A 20,805-nucleotide genomic window follows, 5' to 3' on the forward strand; every position below is an offset into this window, starting at 1 on the left:
TATAAGGAGCCTGTGGAGTCATGTTCAGACTTTACAACATGTTCAGGTTGTTTAGGTAGCAAGGATCCGTACTGCGGTTGGTGTTTCTTGGAGAAAAAGTATAATTTATTAAACTTTTTGTCTTTTGCTTAAGTTTTATAAACTTTTACATCTAAGCTCTTTAAGGACTAATGCAGAGATAGGTGCATTCAATCATGGAGAATTTGTTTCTATCACGCTATTAACTTCGAGAGGTACATTTTTAAGCCTGAACTCCGTGACACATTTAAACATGACTAACAAAAGCAGACATTATTGAATTCATGTCCACTTATCATGGTCACTCCTTTGTTTCCGATCTAGTCATTACTTGAACTTTCTGAAAATACTTTAAACCAAACACTTAATACATCTGAGCTATAATGAGCTAACAGTTCCATAGATGAATGTATAGTACTAGAAGAGAATTTCGGGGTAGACATAATTATAATTATCTTGATGTGTGTATGTACATGTATATAGAAAAGAGTTTTTGAGCATATGTTATGTATAGCCGTGTCCAGTGGATACGTTTATAATTGTTTACATATTTAAGTAAAGTTAAATGTACACAGAGAGTTATTGAAATTACTTAAAAATAGTCAAATAGTTACGGATGTGGAAAGGGCATTAGAAAGCACATTTTACTTCGTTATAAACAAGTGTCATGTAAGTTCTTGTGGTCGGTATAATTCAAAATATATGCACAATCATGATGTAAATTTATATCAAGATGCGGCACTAGAGATACATGCAGACCAACTAGTGAATGGATACCTGTCTCAAGCAATGAAAAATGTCCACATGTTGTAAGCCTCAGTCCCAAAGTAATGTCAGACAAGGAGATACCATTGGTATGACTTAGCAATTCATCATAACATAACAATAAGATATTTAAGGGATAGAACTTAACCGATAAAATAAAAGCAGCCTATGTTTGATTGAATCTATTCATGAGACTTTTTAAAATGTGCAGCACCACTTACGATTCTAGCACCGGCTTAAGTGGAACTCTGTTATACAGAAAAAAAGAGAAAACTCCATTATCAAAACGGACCAGAAATATGGCGACACTGAGTCCAAGTACTGAAAGGGACTTTTTATAACCGCTAAACGGCACTTATTGACTGAAGCTGTAATATTCAGTAAAACCTGAAAGAAGGTTCTTTGGAACATAAAACACAACCAAGAAAAATAATAGCAGACTCAGTTTTGTGTTGTTGTACCTCGGTTGTAGAAAAGCTTCATAAATCAAATCAACTTTTTCATGTGTCATCAGAATTTGTGTTTGTAATAAATACTTTCAGTAGCTTCGTGGTTCTATTTTTCTCAAATTTCACCGGGAATTTTGCTCCAGACGTCAAAACCGAAGAAAGTAATTCACACTTCTTATTGCATTTTCAGCTCAATATAGAAGTTTCACATGCATTGTTAGAAGGTGTCCGTGTGTCCTGTGATTTCTTCAGTGATGAAATAGGCGAACAATTTCATCATAATGTTACAGCAACAGTTTCTAATGAAGGAAAGACTGTGAAATGTAGGCCAACCAATATTTTGGCCATAGAAGATAGCATAAAAGGTATGATGTCAAATTGACATTGTGTACTAATTTATTCTCTACTTGTGTTTCTATAATATCGTTTCAACCATACAAGAACAAAGCAACTACAGTTCCAGAGGTTTTGAGACAGGTCAGTATTTCATTTCACTGCAGTCATGACATTGATATATTACGTAAATGTATTTTTTTTTTATTTCCATATACCAGACTGACAAGCAGGCAATATGAATAAAAACAAGAAGTATCAAGACAAAAATACCATATACATGAAAAAATGATGGCAAAAAGCTTTGAGCTTTATATAATTAAAGATGAACAGTTATCGAAATACTTGCAATATTGAACTATCCCAATATGTTGGCGAAATGCCGGGAAAATGAATGAAATGACACTGCAGTATGTTTGACTGAAAAACTCACATTAAATTAAAGAGGGGCCTCTGTGTCCGTGTGTTTCAGGCCGTTGACTTTGAATAACTTGCCCCTTATCGCTGTATATTCGAAACCACCCTTGGGTGTAGAATTCCTTCGTGTGTGGTAGTTACCCAGCTGGCTTACGGAAAGTCAGTGGTTCTTCCAGGCTGTTCGCTTGTGACTGACATAATACACGAACGGGGAGCTGGAGTGGTCTTCCGCCACCATCAAAAGCTTGAAAGGCGCCAAATGACCTATAACTGTGTCGGTGTGACAATAAAGCTAACAAAAACCAAACAAGTCTATGTTTAAGAGATTGAAATACAAATAGAAAAAAAACAAAGTGATATGTCAGAAATCCTGGGTGGTTTAAAACCATTTCTAAAACTCTGATCAATCTTAATCTGAACAAAAACATAAACGAATTGCAATTTAAAGAAGTGCTAAAGCTATAGGTGACGTACTGATGCAGTTGTATTACCGTCGCCGAAATCTGTCTCGAAATATTGATAGAAATGGTTCAGAAGCATGACTGAAATACTATTAGAAAAGGCCTAGAATAAAGGTTAACATATTGTGAGATGAACTCGGAAGACAGGTCTCTCGTTCTAACCTATCCATCAGTTAAATAATTATATAAAACTATGTATGTAAATTTAAATATGCATATTGTTGGTATTAATATGTGTAGTTATTAAGACTGCACGATGCAAACTTGATTACTCACTCATGATACTTTCATTAAAAAGACAAACACAGCTGAAGGAGAAATTAACAAATGCTCTTATATTTATTTACAGGTTTCTCGAATGTTACAGTTGCAATATTAGCAAATGATTCTGACACTACAGTTCACGGGAATTTTATCATATACCGATGTGAAACTTTTGACAGGTAAAGCCGCTACATATAAACATTTAACCATATACCGATGTGAATCTTTTGACAAATATTTTCTAAAGAATTTCTACGATATAATATAAAATAAGGACATTCATTTGTTGAACAATTATTTGACGGAACATAAAAATAAAATATACAAATCTGTTTTAAAGTTATACTTCTATAAATCAATATCCTGAACAGAATTGCACACAAAAATCAAACCCTGGAAAAAAAAGTGGAATTAAGAATTTACATAAGTATGAAAGATATAACTTGTTGCTAATACTTTGAAGTTCAGATGACAGTTCTTAAGTTTGTAAATTAAGTCATATATGCGTATAAATAAAGCTAAAATTATGTTATATTATTTAAAACTACTTCTTAATAGTATACTATATTTTAGATGTACAGGCTGTACAGCCAGCAACTGGACATGTAAATGGTGTACATACAGTAACCAGTGTATTGATGATGATAGAAGCTGTGATGCTGATGTAAATGAATAATTATTGTTAATTATTTATAAGCATAACTGAAAACAATTGCAATTAAAAATGAATATTTATTTTCCCATGCTTCCATAAAAATGACGACATGATTAGATATATTTGACATTTAAATTTTATTGAAAAGATATTCTGTACAGGTATCTTAACATACGAAATAAAAAAAAAATATTGTGTACATTTTTATTTGTAAGTAGCTGTTTTCTAGGACTCCTTTGTACTTTTTTATTTGTCTTCCTTAGTAAACATTTTTTATTTCACTGTTCGCAATGACGAATCTTTTAAAATATAAGTTTCTTTCAGGACCGGGAAGTAAACTTCGGTGAATGTCCACGTGTCACAGGTTATACAATGGTGTCAGATGATAGTGTTCTGCGAGATGTCAATGGCACCGTGTATCTTTCACGAGATAGCAGCTATGACATTAACATAACTGGAACAAATCTTCCAGTAGTATGTACACATGTATTTTTCAATTTTGTCTTTTGTTGACGTAAATCAATGTTCGCCTTCGGTAGTACATTAAAAGCTTGGTTTATGATAAGTGTCTTGTCTCGTGCTAGGGCGATGCACATTAAATTTCGACAAGGGTGGTTTGTGTCATCTCACAGTTCTATGTTGAATATTGCTTGACACAGACATATCTCCAAGTTGAGAATGTTTACAATGTAGTCGTGTCTGATCATTCTTTCATGCATGCATGATATGATTGATTTTCTGTTTCAATACATAAAATAAAAATAAAATAGAAATATGTTTTATCGTTCTTATTTTTGGAATAAGTTTACAAACATTTTGTACCATAAGGATTGTGCTTATCTTCTATATCCGACTCATCAATATTGATATTTAAACGGAAAGGTGTTACAGTGTATATAAACTGTTTCGTTAATTGAAACTGAGAAAAATAAACAATCAGTTTGAGATCTCTTTTCTCAAGCGAAATTGAACTAAATATACGTAACCCTAAATCTCAAAAACCCTAACTAAGTATATGTAAATTGAAGTGTCTGTAAACCTAAGCATGCGTAATCAAAACTATTTTATATGCAACGTGTAGTTTATTTTTGTCGGTGTTATTTAGTTGTCAAATCCGTATGTGTTGCATTTGAAATGTACCAAAATATATATCTATGTTTTGCCTTTACTTTAGCCAAGTTCAGGACCAACAACAGACGTGTCCTACAAATGTAAGATAGTTGCATCAGGATCACATATTTTATGGTTAAATAGGACAGTCTTTGACGAGGGAGGTAGCTTCATTTGTAAGATTAACAAGGTATGTTTTATATACATGTACGTTTTTACGCTTTCTAATTCTGTTTCCGTTTGCATTGTGATTAAAATATCATAGCATTTAGTTCTCTGGAAAGGTGGACGCTTTTTTACATGATGTTAAAACCGGGCAAATTAAATGTTTCACCCAATTGTACTTTTCAGGAGGAGATGGCTTCTATTCAAGGAACTAAAGGTAGACTGAGTGCCACTGTACATGTGACATGGGGAATATCTCCGGTAAACGGGGATACATTACCAGGTAACTTACATATATCAGATTTTAAAACTAAGGTTGTAAATGAGGAAACAAATTAAGGATAAAGCATAGAGTAAAAGCATATTCGTGCGCTATCTTATGCGGATTTGTTGCATTGATTTCATCAGAACTAGAACACTTTCATATATTCCTTATGAAGGGCATTGCATCGATGTCGTCAGTTGTTTATGAACAATGCAACAGTTTGACCAGAACTAAAGACATTGACGCCAATGTTTGATTGGGGTCATTGTTACAGTGCTTCGATTTCATCAGAACTAAAACATTGATCCTGGAAACAATGAACTCAATGCTTTATAAGGAAGGAGCAACGATTTTGTCAGATTTACTATCATTGACCTCAATGTTCCGGGGCAACAATTTCATCAGACCCGCAATGTTTAATCGTGAGGTATCGCAACGATTGTGTCAGATTTACTATCATTGACCTCAATGTTCCGGGGCAACAATTTCATCAGACCCGCAATGTTTAATCGTGAGGTATCGCAACGATTCTAATTTAATTTCCAAATTTGTGGTCAAAACCTTTCTTACTGCATACATACTATTTAAATTGAGCATTTATGGGTATCAAAACTTGTTAAATTTCTTCTATTTTTAGTCAAAAGAATTTCAGTGACTAAACAGTAGATAACTAGTCCATATATTTTGCACAGTTCTTGAGTGTTTTTATATATAAGAATCGCCAATAACTAAATGAATGTCACATGCAGTAAATTTATTTATATGGAGAAAATTTAGGTATATACATTGAAATTAATATGAGGCTTACTGTTCATTTAGTTTCAGCTAAAGCTCTTTGTATTTCAGTTGTCATTTATGACTGCGAAAATCTTGTCAACCCTTCCAATAACTGTGGACGATGCAAAAGTTTTGCAATTTATCAACCGTACTTACACTGCCAGTGGTGTATGACCAGATGTATTGATAGTGGGATATCCTGTAATACTACAGATTCTGAGTGCGAAGGTCCAAGAATTTCTAAGGTAAAATGCATTTATTTATAATAAGGCTTCATGCAGTTTAAGTATTATTCTAATAAAACATGTAGTGCAATTACATAGTAGTAGGAACTGGTTTACAGGTAAATGCTGCATTTAATAGAACGAAATTCTTTGTTGTTGTTATTCAAAACTTGTAATACTACCTACACACACTTTGGACACGTTCTTATTTTGAAATTCATTTTGGTTTATACTTCTTTTTTTAAGCAATCATTCATTCCTCTGTTCTTGTAATTAGGAGATATATCTTATTTCATTTTTAAAGTATATAATTTTGGTAAAGCCTTTAATTTAAGATTTCCCTTGCTTTATTTTAAAAAAAAATTAGTTTCACCAATATCTTGACAATTTCCGTTTTAAACTGATTTGTTAAATGCCTGAAAATTAATAATTCACTGAAGTCATAATACCGCTATATATAGTATCATAAATATTGGTGGATTTTGATCAGAAAAACTTCTGATATGAGCCGCGCCATGAGAAAACCAACATAGTGGCTTTGCGACCAGCATGGATCCAGACCAGCCTGCGCATCCGCGCAGTCTGATCAGGATCCATGCTGTTCGCTTTTAAAGACTATTGCAATTTGAGAAACCGTTAGCGAACAGCATGGATCCTGACCAGACTGCACGGATGCGCAGGCTGGTCTGGATCCATGCTGGTCGCAAAACCACCATGTTGGTTTTCTCATGGCGCGGCTCAATTATATTTAAGGTAGTGGACCTGTAATGACAATCGGCAATTTCTGTTCTTCTACGTATTTTCCGTATTCGATTTCGGCATTTTCCGGTTTTTGTAAAAATTATGTTCTACTATGGTCGAAGGATCCCAAAATTATATACGAAGGATACATTACCGTACGAAAGTCCCTTTTGTCATTACGGGTCCATTACCGTTACGAAATAAAAAAACCACAAAAAACAACTCTTTTTTATTTTTCCCAAATTATGTATTGTAAAATATATATTTTTTGTCAAATGGAAAAATCTGTTTAACGACAGGCGTAAATGTCAGTGTCACCCCACTTATAAACACCCTTTGTGCCTTACCGCCACAAATAGTGCTGAATACATTACATACGTATATAATTATTGGAATTAGGTATATCCACTGAGTGCACATGTGAATGCCACTACACTGATTGAGATTGAAGGCGTAAATCTTGGTTCAGTCTACAACGATACAGTCAATGCCGTGACAATAGCTGGTATTCCATGTACGTCTGTTGAAAGAAGCTATGACCCTGGGATAAAGTAAGTACATCTTCCTACAATCATACAGTCAATGCCGTGACAAAAGCTGATATAACCTGTACATCTGTTGAAAATAACTATGACCCCGGGATAAAATAAATACATCTTCCTACATTGATACAGTCAATGCCGTGACATTAGCTGGTATTCCATGAACATCTGTTGAAAGTTTGAAAGTAGATATGGCCCAATGATTAAGTAAGTAACTCTTCCTACAATAGAGAGCTTGAGATTTCAACTTTCGCCTTCCCCTTCAACGTCTGTTGCGAAGTCAACGTATAAAGTTGAAGTTCGATTAGAATTCCTTGAGATTTCAAACTTCACGAAAGCCTCAAAAACATTAGATAACATTAAAGATGAAGCTTATTTAAACATGTCTACGCGTTAACAAAGATATATATAAGTTAGTGAACAAGTTAGAATTAGACTAATATACTTTTGTTGTTTTCGTTGAATCGTATTGAAAAAAAAAAGAAGAAATAAAATAGTTTTCAAAATACTTTTTACTGGTCCGGGAATCGAACTCCCGACGAAAAAGTATAAGACGGATACCAATACCGCTCGGCCAACGAGGGTTTACTATATGTAGCGTAAACGTTGTGTATTGAGTTAAATTTTTGCCACTGTTTTGTTTGTTTACATTTCAAAGCACCTTATTACTGTGCGATACCTATACCTATTCACGTATTTGTTTGAATACACTATTTTATAAGTAAAGCATGTACAGATCAAGGAATTTTAGTTAGAGGGGCACCAACTTAAAAGAGGGGGTCACCCATTTCAAGGGGGGGGGGAGGGAGGTCACACCGAGTTTCAAGACCGATTTTCTTTGTAAAATGTAAGAATCAAAGGTGGATTGACCCACAATGCCCCTTTGCCAGGCTCTGGGTCCGTGCATGTAAAGACTGGAGTTATCTCATACGGCTAACAGGAAACTTCTCGCATCATGATATCATAGATCTGAAATTGTCTGATACTTCAGAAGAATTTTCCGTCTTACTAGTACCATTTTATGTTTATAATTAAAACGCCATTGTCGTATTAAGTCAGATAGAAACGGATTGATTTTATTTGGAAGTAAAATAAAATGTTCCATCAAATGATAATCGCGCGTTATTATTCATTTTTCAAGTAAAATGACTATCATGCCGTGTGTCTTCATCCAGATTTCAGTCTTTGATGCAGAGTATGTGGACAGAGTAGATGCAAAAAGACTGAAGTTTTGACTTTCGTGATATCACATCTCCGGAAGTTTAAAACTTCCCTTCATACGACAAAAAAGCCCATCTGGTATAATCGATACCGCCTAGGGACACAAATATGCCGTAGAAGTTAAAGTTTGAACATAATCTCAAAGTTTCTCAGTTGATAACTTCATACTTCCAGGTTCAGTTCAATGTATTTAGTTAAAATCATTAGCCATACAAAACTTCATTATTCTCATACTTGTTGATAGTGTTTCGCATCAAATTTAGTCTAATTATACATATGGATAATCGAATAACTTAATAAGCAGAAATCCTGAAATTAAGCTTTTTATTTCACATAGTAATAAAGAGAAGTCTTAGGCCTACTTGATATTACATGAAAAACTTTGGTAGCAACGTCTGATATAAATAAAATACACGCATATCGGTGAAGTTTTATCCCAAATATATATGAGAGACGTTGAAGGGGAAGGCGAAGGTTGATATCTCAAACTCTCTAATGATACAGTCAGTACTGTGATAATAGCTGGTATTCCATGTATCTGTTGCAAGTAGCTATAACCCCGCACACAAACAAATTACTCACACAGAAAGCAAAGACACTAGTGGCAAAAACAACCACGCCCAAAATATATCACGGCATATGTTGTTTGAATCGACATGACATTCATGGAAAAAAACAGCCCCTTTATATCATAATATATGTTCTTTCTATCTCCATATACCAGCCTATATGTATCATGGCATAACTTGTTCGTAAAATAACACTGAAAGGCTAAAAATATTACATAATGATCAACAACAATAAAGCACACAAAATATGTTGTTGTTTTTTTAAATTGTTTTCAGGATAATGTGTACACTATCTCCAAGTTACAAGGTGATGAATGGCAGTGTTGTTATTACACTCAGTAATAACGCAACAGGACAATATACTAAACCTTTCTACTTCCGGGTAACATTTTAAAACATATGTATGAAATTATTCGTTTTATATTGTATAGATTGTCAAAAGAGGTTCTAATGTTAAAGAAAAATGTGCCATCTTTTCATTTATTCTCATTTAGCTATGGGCAGAACTGTTTTGATTAATCCTCAATATGCCTCAAGTCGCTTTTGAAGTATATTTCAATTTTATATAGTTTACACATGTAGGAAGAATTGCTGAAACCAGTTTTGAAGATAATCTTATTCAATAATTCCGTATCAGATGAAATGGTCAAGTGAGGTGATATATTTAAGACATGTTAACAAGTTGTATTTCATCATTTATCAGTTGTTCTCGCGAGTGGATAAGTGGTTTATTCCTGTTTATAACTTTTGATGACTTTATGAATCACTTGGTATTTACGACATAAATGCTCTCTTAGTAGGTCAATTTTCAACTTCCTTAAAACAAGGGCGTTTACACAAACATTTTGCCTCTATTTTTAGAGGCTTAATACATTGGCAAATCTTTGTTCAAAGCTGTACGCAGTTTTGAAGTAAGCAAATATCTTCTCCAAGCGTAATCAAGGTGAAACAAAACAAATATGCATATAAATATTATGAGTTAAAAGATGTAACTGAGTACTGGTCTCGCTCCATATTTGACGTGTCCAACAAATTTACCTCACGACGACAAGCGCAGCTTCTGAATAATAACTTGTTTATATTAATTGTAAATAAGCAATTTTAATGGTCGTCTGTAGACCTGAGCAATTTTTCTGTTAATTTTAAATCCATAATCCAGTATCATTACGAGTTTAATTTTAGTTGATAATTACAGGTCCCCGAGGTGACTTATGTCGAGCCATCTCTCGGTCCATTGTCTGGAGGCACGTCTGTTACCATATATGGAAAATACCTTGATACCGGCAGAGAAAAGACTGTCACGATAGGGGAAAGAATTTGCAGACTAAATACAAACGGAGAAGGAACTTCTTATTCGTTTAAATCTTTCCAGAGATATAATGATTCCCATTATATACTGCGAGCAGGGAGGTATTAAAATACTTTTAAGCACTGCTACACGTCTGTTTGCTCTGACACGTTAAACAGGTCTTAAGTAATATTTGGAACTTCTCTTAGGAGCAAAATGTATTCATTTTATATAGGAATATATGTATATGCTAAACGATATAAGATATGAACGTTTTGTCATGAAAAACATAAATGAACGAGATACAAAGACAACATCAGGTGTCTTGTATGTGGAGTCATCTTGATATGGGGAAACTTTTATATCTTTTTAGCCCGCCCGCTTAACTCAATAGGGAGAGCGCAGATCTACGGATCGCGGGGTCGTTATTTCACTCTCGGGTGAGGCATTTGTTCTCCGTGGTGATTTGTTAAAAGACATTGTGTCTGAAATCAATCGTCCTCCACCTTTCATTCATATAAGGAAGTTGGCAGTTACTTGCGGATAACAGATTAGTACTGGTACACAGAATTCAAGAACACAATTATGTTAACTGACTGCCATTGCATAACTGAAATACTGTTGAAAAACGGCGTTAAGAGCAAAGCAAACAAGAAAAAGCAACTACAAATTTTAATTTGCTCACCGTAAAGTTTAAGTTTCGTGTATTGTACGGTTGAAACAAACCTGTTGTGACTTAAAAAGTATATTCGTAAATTGCAGGAAAGGGAAAGACCTAACTAAACTTGAATGCAGCACTACATCTGAAGACCCAAGCAAATTGAATAAACCACTAGATATGGCGGTAGCCTTTGATGGGGCATATGCCACAGTAAATGAAAACATCACATACAGATATGTTACAGATCCCAACATCACAGCTATATTGCCAAGGAAAAGTTTCCAGTGGTAAATTGCTTTATATATTATCCACTAAAAGCTGTAAGGGCCGTTGTGAAACATTGTATGCCATTTAAACCGTTCAATAATAGTTTATTTATTTATTTATTTATTTATTTTTTTTTTTTGGATTTAACGTCGCACCGACACATGATAGGTTATATGGCGACTTTCCAGCTTTTATTGGTGGAGGAAGACCCCAGGTGCCCCTCCGTGCATTATTTCATCACGAGCGGGCACCTGGGTAGAACCACCGACCTTCCGTAAGTCAGCTGGATGGCTTCAATAATAGTTTAATATCACAGTATGATGGCTGCGTCAGAACGCGTGGAGGTTCAGTCAGGGACCAGACTTGTGTCAGTAATTAAAAGTTGTCAATTTTGTACGAGATCGGAAACAGAAATGCTGAGTAATATAATTCCGATCCACTAAACATATTTATTTGCATTTATCATTACTATGTAAATAATATAATTTTGTTCTTTAGCTTGTGTAAAATTGAAAGTATCGCTGTCAGTGAACATTTTAACGCGATGATACTAGTCGAATTTTATAGTTCATATAATGGAAATGGGTGAAAATCAATAACAAGCATTCTAAGATGATTATTTTTAGATACATGTAGTTTGATTAGAAATGACCATATTGTTACACATCTGCGAACAGGAAATATGATTTTTTGTTAAAAGATGTATAATATGCACTTCTTTCATTGAACTATTTCATGATTAGATATTAGTTGAAAATTAGTAGAAAATTCTCAGCATAATGTAATATACAAATTGACTGTTTACGTAGAGCTGCTTTTACAATTAAAAGTCATTTCTGAAACAGCCAGTTTTTTAGTAACAGTACATTTTCATGCTTTGGCTAGTTACACATATATAAATCACCTAACATACACTACCATATTTCTAGTCTGATGAAGTTCACCAATGTTATATGTCATTTGTTTTAAATTGACATGTTTTGTACACTTGTGCTAAATAAAACTACTACTACTACTACTACTGTACATTTTCTGATTACATGGATGCTGTGTAGTAATTGTTCTGTTTGGGCATAAGGTCCCGCTACAATCACCACTTTAGACTGCATGGCAGTATTGTATGTAAGGGCCGTTGAACTTGTAAACATTAGATAAATAATCTCTGATTAAATTAGTAATACATTTTGTTTTTCAGTGGTGGGCGAACGCTGACTGTTAAGGGGACAAATTTGAATTCAATTCAAAAACCGAAAATATACGCCGTTATTGGTAGCATGAAGATGAAATCAGAGGTTAAAAGTTTTTTTATTTAAGTAGTCTTTGGTACATATTAGGCGGAAAGTATCTTTTTCTTACTTGATCTTACTAGACATAACAAATAAGTTCTAAATTGTAAATTGTAAATAGTGACTCTGACACCCTTACCAGGAAAGAGGCTGCTGTGTTCATTACGTATGAATGTTGTCTTGCTCTAAACGGCAATCTTTCCTGAACTTCTCTTTCACATTTCATTTACAAGAAGAAACATTTAAAGTAACCCTAATTATTGCGATGGCGTATTTCATTCAATTTTTAGTAGAAATAAGGTGAGCTTTCTTACCTTCTGGCTCGCCCTCCTCTTGTTTAACATATAGCTATGTTTCATTTAATTTCTGCGAGTTAAGATATATGTAAGAACAGAATAAGCTATCACCAATACTACCATTAGATTAATGTCAGATACAATTATCAACACCATTTTACAAGGACGAAATTTATACCAGGCTTCAAGCTTCATTCCAAGCTCACTTTTTCTGTTCACATATTGATGTAAAATAGTTCTGGAAATGACTTGAGAGAAAATCCAGAATACATTTTATATGCCAGTCTATCATTTATCAATATGTGTAATGTATTAATATTTTAGCCAGTTATGTTTTCGCATAACACCATTTAATAATTGATACGTTTAAAGGCAAAACTGATATGTTTGTATTCAATGTTTGAAGCCATATTCCTACAGTTTCGTCAAGGAAATTTCAATTTTATATTTATATACAGGAATGCAGAAGGGGTGATATCGAGGAAGTTATTTATTGTCCAAGTCCAACATACACCGAGACACACGGGAAAAGAAAGAAAAGAAGTAGTGGTCCTATACAGGCAAAGTTTGTGTTTTGTTTTAACATTTCTTCAACATAATTTTATACTGATATACTGTTCGGTTTGTCAAGAGTAATGGTTAAGACGCTGAAAAATTACAACTTGATATTGTTGAGATAAATAATCGCTATTTTGTTAGTAACTTATTACTAAATATTAATGTATGTACAATGTCTGACTAATAATTCGGGATTAAACTGATTGCTTACTTTTGTCCAATTAGATGATTCTTAAATGTTAAAACCTGATTTTGTTTAACGATTCCCAAGGCATATTTCTGGATCACAGGTTAGGATTCGAGATGGATGATGTATCATCAGTTACTGCTGACAACCTGCCCAACGACCTGGCCATTCTCATGTACTATCCTGATCCAGTACTAGAAAACTTCACAGAAACCAAGATCTATCAAGAGCTACAAGAACATCTCATTATTAAGGTAAACATCTTTTGTTGTTATCTTATTTCCTTATTATATCTCTCCATATTGCCACAGAGACAGTGTGTTAGTCTGCCCCAACCTCTAGCTCTGTATTGTATGTGCGGACAAATGTCTTTTCGTGTCTAACACATGATGAAAACAAAATAATGGTTATTTCTTAGTAGTCCATCAGTCCGAACATATGTCAAGTGCACCCATGCCTCGATACAGAGGTGACAAAGCTTGCATATTTCAAAAAGGAGTGCAATTTCTTTCTCCTTTGGGAACCAAATTAGGTAACACAGATGTCAATCCTGAAATGGACCTTTTAAAAAATAATTTTCCATAAAAGTCATATTTGACAAATACTCCAGGTACAGACTTGTAATTTGAAAATCCAGAATCTATTTTAAACATCTACTTTGTATAATAATAATGGATATAAAAACAATAAAAACTTGATATAAAACTTTTCTATTGTAAATCATTTTCACATAATGGGGCATGGATCCAGATGATCGTCAAAACGTAAGTTTTAAATTAGACAAAACATTTTAAATTAAAACAATCGTAATTCAATCTTTTTTAAATTTATATTTCATGCGAATGATTTTATATTACTTTTTTTTTTCATCGTATTTCAAAAGTGTACCTAACGCTTTAGTGATTTTAATTCCTGTTTTATAAGCTACATCAACGCTCTTATGAATGAATGCTGCAGAGGACGCAATGAATCATACTATTTTTGTACATTTAATTTACAATTACTGATTTAGGAAAGTACTATCTACATTTTGGGAGGTTTGCCATAAATCTGGAGGCCTGCTCTTTAACCTTTAGCCAGCTGGTGGCAAGTGATTCTGCCTTTGTGACCAGTGTAGACCAAGACCAGTCTGCCCGTCCGTGCAGGCTGATCGTGGTCTGCACTTTTCGCTATTCAGACAGCAAATATTCAGTGAAAGCAGATGGTACTGCCCAAAGTGAATGATGGACCAGTCCATGTAAGAAATTAAGCCGGTTAAAGGTTAAGGAACACCATAATTCTAAGATATCTCTATCTAAGACAGGGTATACTTGATTTGAAAATGTTCAAAATGCCCATTTCATGTGTTATATTACAAGAGTTGTTTCGAAAAAACTTTGAATGTTGAAAATGTTCTGTGACTCCAGGGAAAAGGTCTTAAGTTGGCAGCTGACGAGCACGATGTTACTATAGAAATAGACTGCGAGAAATGTAATGTCACATCTATGACAAATGAAGCAATTATTTGTGAACCACCGACAGAAAAGCCTGTGTGTGGTAACATAAAAGATCACAAATTAATTGTTACAGTAAGTAAATTAATATATATCAAAATCTTTGATGGTAAATCCATTCAGAGAATTTGTCAACGAAATTAAAATTAGACGGTTTCTTAGATTTTTCATTTCTGCTTGTATATTAATTACAATTTTATTGCAAGAGCATTTGATTCTTACTTATCTGTACACGTTTTTATGAAAGGTATTTTTGGAAATTGTGTATTTTTTTACGTTTTTTTAAAGAATGTATTACGTCATAAAAAACAATCATTTTGTGTAGTGAAATGACCAAGGTTATCTGTGACTTGCAATTTGTATTCTTTGTAGCAACGCTATTGTGTCTTTTTGGCAGGTAAATGTAGGATTTTTGCAGAGGAATGTAGGAATTATTCAATACGAAGTTCAACAACCTGTCGGCCCTCAAGATGTGACAAAGAATGAATACATCATTGCGGGAAGCATTGTGGGACTTCTTGTTCTATTGTCTGCTGGTGGCATTTATTGTTGTTGGTGTCATGTGGAGAAAGCGTAAACACATGAAGAAAGAAAAGAAAGGACTGGAATACAAGATGGACAAGTTAGAAGCAAAATTTCGCACTCAGTGTAGGGAAGGTGCGTAAATTGTTTTACATATTATATAGATATTGGTTTTGGTTATTGCCTGACAACCATTTCATGAAAGTTTAATGACAAGATATCAAAAATTGATTTTTACTGGTTTATTTTTAAATGTTTGACTTACTGGCCCAGTTATAGACTGGTCATATAACACAAAATATTGGCCGGCGAATATAAATGGAGTAATGTAATAATAAACAATATTACAAAGAAAAAGCTACTTGATAGGATAGAATAATTGTAGATACATGTAGTATCGTTTTGTTTTTAGAGTTTGCCGCACTTCAAACTGCCGTATCAGACCTAACAAGTGATTTGGAAGGAGGGAACGTATTGTTCCGTGACTATGATGTGTATGCTAGTAAAACATTATTTACGTCACAGAAGTCAGATACGTTGATGGTCCCACCAACAGTTGTAGTAAGTTTTAAAAGTCAGACACACCAGTGTCCCTACCAGTAGATATACCGGTAGTAAGTGATAAAATCAGATATGTTTGCGATCCCACCAACAGTTAAAATCGTAAGTTCTAAAGGCGATTCCACCAGCAGTTATAATAGTAAGTTTCGAAAGTCAGCCCCGTTCATGAACCCCCATTCTGTTAAACTAAATTTAATATGTCTTAACTGTTCATGGCAACACAAAGTGTTAAAGTTAGCTTCAAAATTCAGATTCTTTAATGACTATATCAACGGTTATTGTAAGTTGTAAAAGATGAAAGGTTTGATTTTTTGATGTTTTGCTCTGTAACTCAAGAATTTAAGGAAGTCAACTGGTTATGGGTTAGTAATCATCAGCTACCATCCTGTACTTGAGCACTTAAAATATCTCAATGGAACATCTTTAAGTACTACTACTTCCTTGATACATTGTATAATTCACATTGAATTTAGAAACATGTATATATGTTTTTTTCTCTATTCGGATAAACTTCTTTACAAAATTTTATTTCTATTAAACTTGATAATTAAACATACTATTATGTTTGAAGAATTAGATATTGTGCATGATTATTTAAGATCAACAGCTCTAGAAGACCTCCGTGGTAGGTGTACTAAGTATCTAATTTAAATTGCGATTTTTGACACACCTGAAAAATTATGTATATTACAATCATTTAAGTTGTAAGGTTCCAATTCTCAGCCTTTACCCGCGTACGGCTTGTGCAATCGCTTAACAACTTATTTGAGCCGCGCCATGAGAAAACCAACATAATGAGTTTTCGACCAGCATGGATCCAGACCAGCTGCACTTCCGCGCTGTCTGGTCAGGATCCATGCTGTTCGCTAACGGTTTCTCAAATTGCAACAGACTATGAAAGCGAACAGCATGGAGCATGGATGCGCAGTCTGGTCTGGATCCATGCTGGTCGCAAAGCCAGTATGTTGGTTTTCTCATGGCGCGGCTCATTTCAACATTTCTAACTTATGATAATAGCTTGTGTTACACTGTTAATATTAGAAGTATACATTCTAAGTTTCAAAACACTGTTGACAGTGTAAACGGGAGGGGGAAGTAACTCAACCAATCCTGAAAGGAGAATTGAAAACATAATTACCTCTTCTAATTTTTACAAATGAATAATTCAGTCGAGCCATGCATAAAACATGTAGATATATGTTTAATTGCAATCTGTTTTTCTTTCTTCTATCCTTTAATTGGTCTGGAATATTGTATACGAGTATACTTTCATCTCCATTAACGGATGTAAAATTAAAAACATTGCAGTACTGAAAGTGTCGCAGGGCCTAGCTTTACATCTGACAGTTGTCTTGAAATAGAAAAATATCAGGCACCATGAATTATACATTAAATTCATATTGTCTGTATGTCTACGCTTGTAAATTCAATAATTCGATACAATTTTGCTTTATGTACATGTATAGTTAAAAATATACTATGAACACGTTGAAAAAAATCACAATAAACGTTGAGTTGGCCACAAATCAAAATAATTATTATTTTTCTACGAAAATAACATACATTAAACAAAAGATATAAATATAGATTAGTAAAGCAAAAAACCGAAGTAAAAATGTTTAAGAAAGTATTTGAGAAAGGTACTAAGAACTGACCTCATATGCTTTGTGCGGAGGAAAGCATTTATTCCGCTGTCTTCGATGCAGTTTATTTTACGAAGATCCGTCAAGTAAAACGGAAAATATACACAAAATATTACCTGAATCGTGACGTTTCCTTGGTGTTTACTGTATCCAAAAGTCACGTGGGTTGACCACTCTGAAGCATGTAGTATATTTTTAACGTATCTTTTAAATAGCCTTTCACTTATTTATTTCTAATTGTTTTTCAGACTGCACAATCCGAGCAAGCTATGGACACATTTAAAGGAATACTTCGTAACCGGCAGTTCTTGCTGATGTTGATACAGACATTCGAGAAACAGAAGTCTTTTTCCATACATGATAAGTAAGACAAAAAGTCCTGAGTGTTTTGTACAAATTGTTTCAGTAGAATAAAATGTACGTTCTAATATAAAACCAGGTAATCGCTTACTCATTTATCATAAATATTCCGTCTTAAAACGGCTTTTATATTGAGTTAATTGTGTATTAATATAGGCTGTGATTATTGATATTCTCTGTTATAACGTGACTTAAGCATGTCTTTCAAAATATAATGTTATCTCTTATGATTAATATTCAACAAAACGGTATTGTCCGAATTTAAGAACATGTATGATAATATATAACATTTATACTGACCATAGGCCTAGAGTTCGAACTTATTTACAAACGTCATACAGCACGGGGCGAAACAAATGTACATCCCCAGCAACGCTTTGGGAGATGTTTTGATAAAATCTCACACCAAAACATTATTTTTTTGTTTAAAGTTACAAATTTCATTGGTTTTCAAGATTTTCCAAGTATAATAAATATCAAAGCGAGAGAACAGGAATTCGTCGTCTATCTTATTTATTTATTTTATTTTATTTATTTATTTATTTATTTATTTTTTATTTTTTGGAAATGCTATCTTTTCATTTCAACGATTCATTTTACACGGACATGCCCTCCAAACTCTGTCCACTGATACCCACTTGATTTTATTTCATCACTCCCTCCTAAATTCTGCGATTTGATATTAACATTCATGAATTCAAATGTTTGTATATACCGCGTATCTCTTTTAGGAAATCATATAAATTCAGCTAACACGAAACATTTCAGCAATGATATGACTTCAATTTCCGTAATAAGGATTAATTACTAAGAGCAAATAGAACGAAAATTCTTAATTTGAGACTTAATACGTCTGACAAAATCTTCTGAAACAATAGCGCACCCATAAAGTGTTCTCCATATCAAACTATTTTACACAAACTACTATTTCTGTATTTAAGATAGAACTCTCGCACTAGTTTAGTTTGTTTGTAGTATATATGATATTGATATTCTATTTTATGACTTCAAGTCTTGTTAGTCAGTCTGTTTTTTTATTTCACGGTTTCGTAACTTTCACATGCTAATGAGTTTATTATATTTTAGGACTTGAAGCTTTTGTTTTGCATTCACCATTTAAAACATGATGTAAATCTCTGGTAATTTTCATGTCATATTCCTGACAACATAATGTTTATTCAAAAGCATGAATTGATACTTGTTTGAAACGTTCATGATTAAACATCATCTTGCTTGACATTTTGACCATTGCAAAATTAGTTCATATGGATACAGCATGTGAAATTGTGTATTTGACAAAATGACATGTACATGTATTTTCATCTGCACAGATCTAACGTGGCTACCATACTGATGGTCCTGCACCATGATAATATGGAGTATATCACTGGGTAAGTTGTCAATTTAAAACCCATTATAATCCCCACCCTGATGGAAGAAGCATCCATGCCCGAGTGATTGTTTCACCTCTGTCGTTACGATTCTGTTAGGTCTATGAAATCCTTCATGTAAGAAAACTTTTCAACGAGCTTTGGTGATCAGAGGTTGTACACACGTGATTCGCTGTATCTGCAATAATGTCTGGAAGAGGCATATGTCTCCTCCTCATGTCGACATATGACCGAAACTATGTCAGAGTTATTTTAAAACACAGCAAACGAACTTATACTTTTTACCTAAAAGGGTCGTTATTTCCTTACCTTTTATCTTTCATATCGCCAACTGCTTGCAAAAGGCGACCTCTTTCAGTATATCAGCTTTCCTAGGGATTGAGCTTCTAAGAAATAAAGATAATACCAGTGGCTTTTCAGACAATATATTAAAAATGATATTTTTTTATTTAAAAGCATACTGACAACATTGTTGAATGAGCTGATAGACAAGAACATCGCTTCACAGACCCCTAAGCTTCTTCTCAGAAGGTAACATTTTTCTATTTCTCATAAAAGATTAAGGTTATATAATGAAATATCTTTGATAAATGCATTGTTACCTTAATGCATGTTAATTTCTCCACTTAATGTTTAGTCGTTTGAAATAAATACCCACTATTTCTAAATTGAATTGCATTCATTTCCCAAAAATGAGAATAAATTATGCTAAATTGAAATTGCAAGAAACAAATAAGAATTTTGTTTTCACATGTAAGATTAACATAGATTTAAATATAAAATCTGTTTAGATTTAAATTTGAAAAAAAATGAGAATAAATTATGCTAAATTGAAATTGCATGAAACAAATAAGAATTTTGTTTTCACATGTAAGATTAACATAGAGTTAAATATAAAATCTGTTTAGATTTAAATTTGAACCATGCAAAAAATTCTCAATGCACCAAGACGTATTAAAATTTTAACGTTACAGATCAGAATGCGTAGGAGAGAAACTGTTGACTCACTGGCTGTCAATATGCCTGTACCATTACTTGAAAGAACGTCCGGGTTCCGCTCTGTATATACTCTACAAAGCCATCAAGATTCAGACTGAAAAAGGTCCAATAGACTACATTTCAAACTGTGGCAAGTACACACTTTCGGAGGACAAACTGTTCACTTCAGCAGACACAGAAATCAATCCAGTTACCCTGGTAATATTTGACAGTATTTACATTACTTGATATATATATAAAAGATTTTTGTAAACTTTTCTAACACCTTGGTTACAATCTTAGCTTAGAAAGGATCTAACAGATGCGTGATAAAAGAC

At 33.6% G+C, this 20,805-nt stretch overlaps 2 protein-coding genes across 2 annotated transcripts in view; both read left to right on the forward strand.

Annotated features, from left to right (window-relative positions):
• LOC128547954 (plexin-B-like) lies at positions 1–16,084 on the forward strand. The gene is made up of 19 exons (XM_053521925.1): positions 1–98; positions 752–872; positions 1,423–1,597; positions 2,793–2,886; positions 3,281–3,371; positions 3,687–3,836; positions 4,537–4,662; positions 4,824–4,920; positions 5,749–5,924; positions 7,044–7,195; positions 9,253–9,358; positions 10,172–10,386; positions 11,027–11,212; positions 12,388–12,484; positions 13,233–13,339; positions 13,623–13,773; positions 14,926–15,087; positions 15,410–15,669; positions 15,947–16,084. Exons 2-18 carry the CDS (start codon positions 849–851, stop codon positions 15,587–15,589), a joined length of 2,289 nt encoding a protein of 762 aa, XP_053377900.1. The 5' UTR covers positions 1–98; positions 752–848; the 3' UTR covers positions 15,590–15,669; positions 15,947–16,084.
• The window catches only part of LOC128547764 (plexin-A1-like), a 17,232-nt gene continuing 12,020 nt past the window's right edge, over positions 15,594–20,805 (forward strand). Inside the window, exons 1-6 of the mRNA XM_053520920.1 lie at positions 15,594–15,669; positions 15,947–16,095; positions 17,987–18,102; positions 19,430–19,489; positions 19,946–20,020; positions 20,464–20,686. Of these exons, the coding sequence (XP_053376895.1) occupies positions 15,594–15,669; positions 15,947–16,095; positions 17,987–18,102; positions 19,430–19,489; positions 19,946–20,020; positions 20,464–20,686 (699 nt within the window). The remainder of the gene's footprint in view (positions 15,670–15,946; positions 16,096–17,986; positions 18,103–19,429; positions 19,490–19,945; positions 20,021–20,463; positions 20,687–20,805) is intronic.

Source organism: Mercenaria mercenaria, chromosome 13 (genome assembly GCF_021730395.1).
Source record: "Mercenaria mercenaria strain notata chromosome 13, MADL_Memer_1, whole genome shotgun sequence".
NCBI classification, from domain to species: Eukaryota; Metazoa; Mollusca; class Bivalvia; order Venerida; family Veneridae; genus Mercenaria; species Mercenaria mercenaria.